The 10,890-nt window shown below is 28.0% G+C and overlaps 2 protein-coding genes across 4 annotated transcripts; one reads left to right on the top strand and one right to left on the bottom strand.

Annotated features, from left to right (window-relative positions):
• Positions 1-146: 146 nt before the first annotated feature.
• Positions 147-1,633, bottom strand: LOC111043099 (protein Vhl). 2 transcript variants are annotated; one of them, XM_022327924.1, is made up of 3 exons: positions 1,533-1,633; positions 787-997; positions 147-722 (listed from the first exon to the last, which is right to left on the bottom strand). In XM_022327924.1, the coding sequence occupies exons 2-3, from the start codon at positions 975-977 to the stop codon at positions 425-427; spliced, it is 489 nt and encodes a 162-aa protein (XP_022183616.1). In that variant the 5' UTR covers positions 978-997; positions 1,533-1,633; the 3' UTR covers positions 147-424. The 2 variants fall into 2 exon arrangements, with proteins under 2 accessions (XP_022183616.1, XP_022183615.1); XM_022327923.1 differs by having other exon boundaries at positions 1,294-1,616.
• Positions 1,634-1,767: 134 nt separating this feature from the next.
• Positions 1,768-7,858, top strand: LOC111043098. Of its 2 annotated transcripts, none has more exons than XM_022327922.1 (3): positions 1,768-2,260; positions 3,197-3,264; positions 3,392-7,858. In XM_022327922.1, exon 3 carries the CDS (start codon positions 3,436-3,438, stop codon positions 7,108-7,110), a length of 3,675 nt encoding a protein of 1,224 aa, XP_022183614.1. In that variant the 5' UTR covers positions 1,768-2,260; positions 3,197-3,264; positions 3,392-3,435; the 3' UTR covers positions 7,111-7,858. The 2 variants fall into 2 exon arrangements, with proteins under 2 accessions (XP_022183614.1, XP_022183613.1); XM_022327921.1 differs by having other exon boundaries at positions 1,768-2,403.
• Positions 7,859-10,890: the final 3,032 nt, after the last annotated feature.

The raw sequence follows: 10,890 nt of genomic DNA, 5'->3' as shown, positions 1-10,890 counted from the left end.
TTATTACTTACTGTTGGAACTATAATATTTCCTTTTTGACACAACTATCGAATTTGCATAGAATGTATAATAAATCATAAACACATGCATAACAGTATCAAGTTTTAAGATAATGTTGCCAGATTTATCATACTCAAAAGTCACAATCTAGTTTCAAAATTATTTCATCTTATATTTGTATAAGTTATAAATTGATCTATTCAAAAAAAATTATATCACCCTCAGGTATTCACTCACAAAGATTCTCGAGGAAAGAAATGGGTAAAAAGATTATTTCATTACTACTGACTTATATAGAACACAGGTGCTATCAACATTTTATTCATATAATTTTATCTTACCAAAACTATTATTTTTATTTAATAATTTATACAATATTTATTTCTGATAAAACAATGTAAAATGAAAAAGTTTAAAAAATCTATTAGTTAGTCAATTGAATTTTACTAGCTTCTTTATTTGATATCATTTCTATTAATTCCTTTTGAAGTGTTGTAGGTATTTCCAACATGATTATGTCATCTTTATTTTTTAATAAACTTGCTAATTTTAACAAGCATAGTTGTCGTAAGTCCATAGCTGGCATTTCAATTAAAACCCTTGTTCTTAATGGTACATTGATAGGATGTTTAAATTCAAGACGCCTATGTTCTTCAGCCCAAGGTGTTGCGATGAATACTTCTCTTCCAGCAACAACCATATGACTCTTTGATATACATTCCCTACAAATACCAAACAATAGTTATACTCATACAGATTACAAAGAAAATATGGATATTAGCAAACCTAAAAACCCATGAATGTGTAGAAAATGTGTTAACATCTAAAAATTTATTTGGAGCTAAAATACAGTAGGTTTGTTCTTCATTGTGAAAATTCATCCAATTTACTTCGATGCTATAGCAGGTGTTGTTTTGAAAACGCACATACGCTGGTTTCCTCTGAGCAACGTCAAACTGATCACCCATTAAAGCCATTGTCAGTTTAACATCGCTCACTGAATTATATGAAAAAAGAATTTTCAGATAACATACAATTATAAATGTATGGATTTTTAAATGAGAATATACAATGAAATAGTTGTACTAGCCACAGACATACAAATTAAGGAATTTACTGAATTCCAAAATAACTTTAAGAGCTTTGACTTTACTTCTCACAGATAAACATTTAACTGGGCTCTTATTTAAGAATTTGATGTATAGATAGTAAAAGTGTTCTTTAAAGTAATAGGCCTAGTAAGATACATGCAAGTACAACAATCAATAACAAAGTGTTCAAATCATTTAATACATAATAATAGTTCGTCTTCAAATTTTCCCGAATGACTTAATCCTAAGCCGTATGACCGTATCCATGAAATATTTACATCTATGATCAGTTCCAACAATATGACAAAATATTGTTGAGAAGGAAATTAATGTGGTAATGTAAATTAAATACAATTAGACAAACGTAATAATTTATTACTAAATAGTAAAATACATTTTAAAATGTAATAAATATTCAATGTTAAAAAACAAAGTACTAACACAAATCGGAGACTAGTAAATAGTAATTGAGTAATTGACTACAAGATACAGACAACTATGGACTACATAACAATAAAACATCAATATTATTATGATCTAATCACAATCTATTATCATCATAGATAACACATGCAAACTATATGATAAGAAAATTGGGCACTATCAGTCACAATCGTTTTTACCACGGAAGTTGTATATTTTTATATGAAAATTTATCATAACCACACCATCTGTAGTAGTTCTGACTTCTGAGTTCTGACAAAACTCCTAACCTTAAATTTCCTATATTGAAGAACAAAAGACAATTTTTCACTAATTGTAAATTACTGGACAAATTTACATGCGATTGAAATAAAAAATCACATTTGTGATGTTAAGATGTTATCACGCTGACACGCTCTAAAGAACATCCAAATTTCGCTTGTAAATGATAAAAATTTTAGTACAAAATATACAAAGGCTAAGACACGAGGTAGTGTCAAACATAGTGTTAACACTGAAAACAAATCAATTTTTTTTATTAAATATTCAATTATTTTCACATTAAATTGATCCGTACGCACGAATTGTAAATACAATTTTCGTTCAGCGGTGAAGTGAAATCCAAATACGTTGGAGTATAAAAATTAAGTTGTTGAACTGAAAGCAGTGTTTAATCAAATGCTGGGCGACGCCATTTTCCGCGCCCGGAGAGGGGTATCTATTGCTTGGAAATAAACACAAAATGGGTTCGTTGTTTTGAATACTCAAAAAATCATTTTCTACTCAAATTATTAGTGGAAATCAAATGTGACTTGTGAATAATTCAATTATCTAGTATCTTATTAATTCATAGAAGATAAAATTTACGCCAAATCCATTTTATCCACAGGTACGCCTTTTCCTATATTGATTGGCTTTTGTTAGGTCTGACGGAAGATTATTTTAACTATAATATTATTATCGGCAACATTTTTAAGTTGTAAAATGCTATATTTATATTCATATTTGATTGTTATTGAGTGAAATATAATCACTAGTCAAATTTGAATACTCATTTTCTTGAGAGTTGTGACACAGCTTAATAGATCAAGATAATATATGAAGTATTGTTTTTATGTTAGTTTTTCTAATATGTAAAAATTAATAATTGATTTTTATACTTAATATTGTGAACATTCTATATTTCATAGTTTTTCTACAAGACATTTTCCCTCCAAATTCACATATTAATTGGTTTCATTTATTTACACTTGAATAAAAAGATTTTTTTTTAATCAATTATTATTAAAGAGTAAATACTATGCTATTGTGGAATTGTTGCAGTACAAATACAAAAGTTTTTCTTTAATCACTAAGCCCTATTTCTAACCACTTTTCTAGTGGTCTGTTTTTCATACTTATTAGCCCATTTATTTTGTACCTGATTTTTTCTAATTTAGTCAATAGACAGTTTATTTATCGCTTTAGGCAGGTACATTATTACAAGTAAAAATTTTAATAATTCGATATTGATTAAATCATATTCTTAAGTACTATAAAAATAACTTAGAATACTTAAGAAAAATATTGGAGAGACATAGTCAGTATTCAATTAGGGTATATAATAAACTAATATATAATGCTTGTGCACTTTAGTACCTACGTAATGCTAATTCGCTCAATGTTTGTTTAATTTTTTTCAGCTTTCCAATGATTTTAAATGTACATTTGAAAATGAATATTCAAATATTTCTATGTATACAATACGAAGGTAATTATTTTATGGTTTTCTTATTGTACTGAATTGTATTTGTTTATTATATGGCTTATATTTATATCCTATTGTCAATAGAGATTTGGGTTAATATATAAATATTATTCTTAACTTTTTTTTTCAGATTAATTAATTTGCTATCAAATATTGGTAAATAAATGTTGATTCATGAAGATGGCCATGAGAAATAATTTGAATAGCAGTTATAAACAAGTAAAACGACCAAACGGTAAATACGGGCATTTGTCATTACATAGTGGGATTAGTAAATGTGATATTTGTGGAAAAAATTTTCAAAGAATGAAGTTATTTGACCATATCAGGGAATCTCATCATCAATACTTCTGTTTAGTTTGTAAAGCTAGATTTAAGATACATAAAGACTTGATATGTCACATACAAGATATTCATCAATTAGTAGCTTCGGATAATCTTAACAAATCTCAAGATGTATTTTGTGATAGTGTAAATAAAAGGTACTTTGCTCAGCCTCTTCTTTCTTCTCGACTTCCAATTCCACCTACTACAAATTCTCAATTTTCAAGTAGTAGCTCTGAAGATGATGAATTACACTTAGATAACATAGATGTAATGGATGTTGTTTTGGGTACTAAAAATTGTGAACAACGTAAAGATGAATTGGAAGTAAGTGTTATTATTGATGACATTATAAAATATGTTATAGATGATGTTAAAGCTGATGACCTTTTTGAAAGCACATTACAAGACTTAAGTTGTTCTGATATATCAGTAACTGATGAATTTGATAACAAAACTCTTAAAAAATTAGGTGTTTCTGAAGAAGACACTTATCATACCCAATGTTCTATGTCCCAGAGAAATTGTGATAATTCTCTGTCTACAAATGCACATTTTTCTGAAAACAATGAGTTGTCAATTAACACATTAACCCAATCTCCACTCACTGTGGACTTGATATCTGTACAAACATTACAAAATCTTGAAGAAGAGTTTAAACTTGGAATTAAAAATATGTCTACAGTTTTATCAGAAAAAAGTCCATGGGTAAATGGACCAGAGGCACTACAAAGTATTAATAACTCAACAAAGAATGATAATCTTCTTGTTATGGCTCTAACTCTAGATCATAAATTGACCGATATGAAAATAAATGTAATACTTAAAGAATGTATTAGAACTTCATGTTTAACATGTGTTTATTGTCACAATTCAACTTGTATTGCTGTGAATGGTAAACAACTAGCACTGCATATGATAGAAAAACATCGTTTTATGACTGTAAAAAATGAAACTTCTGAAGATGTTGCTAATATCTTAAAATCAAATTTGGATGCTTTAGAAAATATTTATTTAAACTCTGAAAACTATGACTCTAGTGATGATTTAAGTCATTTACCATTTAATAATACTTTCTATTGTTTCAATTGTCAATATACATCAAATCAAATGAAAGAAGTAAACTCTCATAAACGAAGTGTACATTCAAGAAAAACGTATGACTGTATCATGTGCAAAATAACTTTTTCCAATTATGGAGAACTGCATTGTCATTTATGTCCTGGAGCTGATCTTGGAGTTTGGCAAAATTTATCGTTTAGATGCTTATTTTGTGGCCAGGGTCAGATTCCATCTGCATTTCGATGTATGGTTCACTTGAGAAAAGCTCATAATGCATGTGATTATTGTTTGGAAACATTCTCCAATCAACAAAGTTTAGCATTACACGTTAATAAACATAAAATGAGGCATATGTGTTTAAAATGTAACATTACTTATCTTAGTAAGAAGGATATTTTTGAGCACATGTTTTGGAAACATAATAGGGACAGCAAAGAATGTAAATCATGTTTAACAAAAAAATGGCCTTATACATATCATTTTTGTGTTCCCCCTGCAATGTTCACATGTGATGAATGTAGAAGAACATTTTCCAATGCTTTATTATTAAAAGTTCATGAAAGATGGCACTCTGGAAATGTTCCATATGAATGTCATACTTGTTCCAATAAATTTATTTCCAAAAAGCTACTTAAGAAGCATGAACTAATTCATAAAGAAGTAATATCTCCTATAAAAAAGAAAAAAAAGAAGAAGAAAAAAGGATTTGACTATAACCTTCCTCCCTTAAATCTTTCTTCTGATAGTGATACAGAAAAAACTCCTCGTCATAAACCTGAAAAATTTTTAAAATCGCCTAGTCCAAGTGGTAACTATTGGGATTATGTTAGTAAACAAAAAAAAGAATTAGTGAATATTGCATTACTAGATCATGACTATACTTTATTATCCGCAACTAGTCAATCTGAAATAATAAAAACCCCTCCATATCCAGATGAATTAGCAGCTATTGTAAATGGTAGTGATAACATATTAAATAATTCTTTCAACATTTCATGTCAAAGATCATCATGTTCGTCACACTGTAATTCATCATCTTCTTCATCTAGTTCATGTGGGTCAAATTGTTCATGTTCTTCTTCATGTTCTTCATCATGTGACTCTGATAAGGAAGAAAAGAAAAAGCCAATAATTGAAAGTCCAAAAAAACACAAAAAGAAGAAAAAAGAAAAAAAAATCAAAGTTTTAAGTGCCAAAAAAATAGCGAATTTCAATTTGTGTGCATTAGAATCTGATTTGGAAAGCGAGTTTTCAAATACAGATAATGAAGAATATTATGATATTAATCCAATCCCTTTGCATCCTGAACTAAATAATAAAGAAATAATAAAAGAAAAGCAAGAAAATCTTATGGAAAATGCATTAATTTTACCTAAAGTTAACAGTACATTAATACCTTGCATAACTTTACCAAATGATAACAGTTTTAAATTGTCTAATCCTCTTCAATGTACAAACATTGAATCTCAAATATTAAATAATAGCAAATCTATTGGTTTACCCAATAATGAATTTAAAATAGCTGATGAATATGAAATTTATAGTAGTACTTATTCATCGTCTATAAATAATATATCTCCACCATTTAATAATTTTTTATTACCTAATGATGATGGGGTATGTATTGGGAGTACTTTAAACAAAAGTTCAGTTACTATATGCAATGGCAATAATAATTTACATAGTATAGAAGATGAATTAAATTTGAGTTTATGTCATGGTAAAAAAGTTGTACACAATAATTTTACACCACAAAAAACAAGAAAACGTCTTCATTCTTCATCACCTACAAAACGACAAACAAAACGTAAATTAAAATTAAAGGCATCAAAAGAAGCTCCTCTATTATCGAAAGTATCAAAAGTAGTAGCAAGCATTCCTTCGCCGCTTTCAATTAACTCTTCTTATTCGACATGTTCGCCTAATTTATCCAGAAGCCCTATGTCGTCAAATGATACTCGTCAGTCTAAACGGCAACCCAAAAAAAGAAAATTTTTCGGTTATGAGAGTAGTGATGAAGAAAAACTACAGAATGGAGATTCATCTCTTTTAGTTCAGCCATTATCTCTTCATATTCCGTCAGTAACAAAAAAGAAGCAAAAACGGAAACCTAAACCAGTATCACCACTTCAACATCAACAAACAACTACTAAATTGACACAATCTCATCAAACAAGGCCTATTGTAGATGTTCGAATAAGTAAAATTGTTATACCTCCTGATGTTACTGATAATACGGATAGTGATTCTGGCAATTTAGTTATTGAACTTCCTAAATTTGCAGAACAGAAAGCAGTACAGAGCACAGAGAGATTATATTGTCACTGTAGGTGTCCTTATGATGAAGTTTCTGAAATGATTGCATGTGATAATCCAAATTGTCGTGTGGAATGGTTTCATTTTGATTGTGTTGGTATCACAGTTGCCCCAAAGGGTAATTGGTACTGTCCAGATTGTCGTTGATTAATATTAATTCTAAAATACATATATGTTCACTAAAACTAATGTACTTTATCTTCTGTGTTACATTTTTTTACACATTTGTTATACAATTAAGTAACTTTGTACAAAAAAAATATGGTATTGTTTTTGTAAATGTATTTTTGGCTTTTTCTTATGCAAAGCTGAAAACCTAGGAATGTTACAAAAAAATTGTATGTATTGACATAAATTACAATGTAATGTATTTAAATTTATACTTATGTATATTTCTTTTTATTTATTTATTCATTTTTTGTAACTAGATATTCCTAAATTGTTGAAGGATGTTCGATAAAGTTTTTTTTATTTATAAAAAAAATATTGTAATATATACACAGGTAAATAATATGGTCCTTTTTTAAATTAATTTACCACAAGTATTCCAATAAGCTTAGTTTATATTGTTCTTAGTAATATAACATGTACAAATACCAAAAACTCTGTAATTTTAATTTATTAAATTTGAAATCATATTTTTGTTTATAAAGAAAATGATATTGTATTTAGACAAATATTCTTCTTTATTGATAAATTCTGTGTATTTTTATTTATTTATTTTTTTTTTTTGTATTTTCTTAATTTACTTTTAAGATAAGTTCTTTTTTCCAATTAAAACCCAAACCTATAAATGTTGTGTGACTATAAAGACCCATTTGAAATATGTTATAGAAAGTAATATTTGTAAACTTATCAGAAAAGGTTAAAATTAAAGACTCAACTAGAAATGCAATCATAGTTTTTTCAGTTAATAGGTCAGTGTTCTACAACCTTTTTATTCCAAGCTATCCTTGTAGATTTTCTTAATTCTCAATTTTCAACCCCTTCCCCCACAAATTAATTCAAAATGTAAAAAATAACTTTTCTATGATATAAATATTTTAATATTAAATATGTAAAAATAAGTTTATAATATTATAATCAGGGGTATGTCGTATGTGCAGGACTTTGTAATGGTAGGAGGAGAGTGGGAACTACCATAAACCAGAACAACAAAAGTATAATATTAAAAAAAAAACGAAAATGGAAATTCATTCTGTTGGCTTTTATTGAAAATTTATATTTTTTACAAATTTTTTAAACCAGCCTAAAAGGGACAGTTTTTAACTAAGTTTTGTTTTGGGTGCAACTCAAAAATGATTATAACCACAGATAACAGATTTTCACCAAATGTTTGTATTAGCATATTCTATTCACCATATAAATGTTAAAAATAATTGATTTTTTACAAGATATTTATGGACATAACAATGTCCTATTTGATCACGTAGTTTTTATATAATGATTACTATCGATTGAAAAAATTTAGTTTGGTCAACAAACTTGATGTGATTGATACAAGGTTCTTCATAATTTTTTGTTAGTGTAATTTAAAAATTGTTGAGCGTAAATTCACAAAAAAATTATATGACATGAAGTTAGAATTTTGGAAAATTCGTCATAATCCCGAAAATTTGGAATTTATTTTAAGCTAGTCATAAAAACTTTTCTCTTTTTATTTGAAATTTTAAAATCGGATGCAAGATTTAGTAGTTACTACCTCATAAGTATTTGACAGATCGACTGCACTCAAAACAATTTTTGCATATAATGATTTTATATCATTGAATTCCAATTTAACTCGTTCGTCCTGTTGAAAAGTTAGAATATTTAATACAAGTTCTCATATAGCCATGTATGTTTATACATAGTTTTAAAAAAAGTGAATACTGGTGAGCTAAACTGCTATACATTAGGTGTCACTCATGTGAGCTACTGTAATAGTGTAATTGTACACGATAAACGATTCTGAGCGAAGACAGACCGTCTGCCCATGTATAAGTATAACTATATAAGTAAATTTTAAAATATTATTTCTATTAAAGTAATCCATAGTTTACTAGAGAATATCCAATGCCGTAAAAATTGGAACTTCAGACGCCCATAAATAATTATTTTGAATTGATGATCATCTTTTTTTTTTAAATTTCACTGATTATAATTTATGAAGAACGTGTTGTATTATATTTGGAAGTCTTTTAATCAAGCGAAAAATTATTTACCGACAATAATTGAAATTTCTGATTGCTAAAAATAGTTGAAATATTGTGTCATTAATTATAATTATGAAGAATAATTGTCATAATATTTTTAAACATTTGGTGAAAATTTAAAGTATCAACATTTTACACTTATTCGTTTTTGAGTGACACACAAGAAACTAATTCAATTCAACTTTTTTCCCAGTTCCACCCCTAAGTCAAAATAAGCACATATACCTCTAAAAAATCTTTTTTAAATTTGATTTAAAAGAATGAAAGCTTGAAAATTTATGGAATTACAATAAAAAAATATAAATTTTATCAAATTAGGTTTATTATGTTGAATTTAATGATGAACGAGCCGATTAATTTAGAAATAAGAAAACACCGCCGTTCTTCCAAGTTCTTCTAAATTGTTAATGATTTTGACTTTGATATTAATATATTATACTTCAGTGGCGTAGTCAGGGGGGAGGATGAGGGGGCTGCAGCCCCCCCCCCCGAAATGTTAATAAAATTTAAAAATTATTTTAATGGTCTATGGCATTCTATCAAAAACTAAACCACCGCTGTGTAAAAAATTGATCCCCCCCCCCCCCGAAAAAAAATCCTGGCTACGCCACTGTTATACTTGACAAATATTCTAAAGTTGACCGTGGTATGCATTTATTATTAAAATACAACTTTTAGTTTAATTTTATTTATTTATTACCAATTTCAAAGATAAGTATACATTATAACTCTCTAGGTCTACTGCCTAGTTAGGAAAAAAACCTTGAGCTTAAGAGGACGCCACCCCCTCATGTGTTGTCTCCGTCTTACAAACGCTTAACATACCAAATTTACGCTCAGCAGTTCACGTTTTATGCCGTTAGCTTAAAAATTAGAGTAAATCGTCCTCTTATGAAACTTAATGATAAGAACTTTATCTGTGTTTTGTTGGAAGTTTTTTTACGACAACTTAGTTTTTAAGTGAGGTATGCTTGTATAATAAATGTATAACTCACTTAAGAAAACACTAATGAAGTTCTTAACATAAAGTTTCATAATAGGTCGATTTGCTCTAATTTTTAAGCTAACGGCATAAGACTTGAACTGCTGGGCGTAAATTTGGTATGATACTCGTTTGTAAGACGGCGACAACACATGCGGGTGTGGCGTCCTCTTAAGCACCCTGTATTCAAATGTTTATTTAGTTGAGCCTAAGGTAATAATTAGCCGACTAGGGCTAGGATTTATATGCATCATTAAGTATTTTCAACTTCTGATTAGGTACCACATTTGTTTACGATATCCACAAATCGGATCATTTTGAAAAAAATGGTGGTTATTTTATTTTGCTTATTTGAATAAAATACATATTTATAGCATGCGTATATTATGTACTATAAACATTTATGTAAGTTGTGAAATTCATGTTTAATGCTAAATTTTAGTAAAAAGCTTGAAAATGTAATACAAAGTTCCTCGTAAATTGTTAATTATTATTATTTAGCAGATTAAAAATATTATGTACAATGTTTTTTATAGACATTTGTCGATAAACTTTTAACTACGTTTGTCAAAATCACTAATATTAAAAATTATTTTGTAGTTCAAAATGCATAAAATTTTCATTTGTAATGGCTTGACGAATTTATACAAAGTTACTTATAAGTAATTTAAATATCATCGTGGGTAGATACTCAAAACTTTAAAGTGTATTATTATAAACAACCAATAAAATTTAAAATACACCCAGATA

This window comes from Myzus persicae, unplaced genomic scaffold (assembly GCF_001856785.1).
Source record: "Myzus persicae strain clone G006 unplaced genomic scaffold, MPER_G0061.0, whole genome shotgun sequence".
In the NCBI taxonomy this organism is placed as follows: domain Eukaryota; kingdom Metazoa; phylum Arthropoda; class Insecta; order Hemiptera; family Aphididae; genus Myzus; species Myzus persicae.
This window is presented reverse-complemented; position numbering and strand designations above follow the sequence as displayed.

What these genes read in the sequence shown, in the direction of transcription:
- LOC111043098 (XM_022327922.1), top strand. Translation starts at nt 3,436, where the DNA reads ATGAAGATGGCCATGAGAAATAATTTGAATAGCAGTTATAAACAAGTA.
- LOC111043099 (XM_022327924.1), bottom strand. Translation starts at nt 977, where the DNA reads ATGGCTTTAATGGGTGATCAGTTTGACGTTGCTCAGAGGAAACCAGCG. An exon ending in ACACATTCATGGGTTTTTAG is followed by an intron (nt 723 to 786) that starts GTTTGCTAATAT and finishes TGGTATTTGTAG; the next exon opens with GGAATGTATATCAAAGAGTC.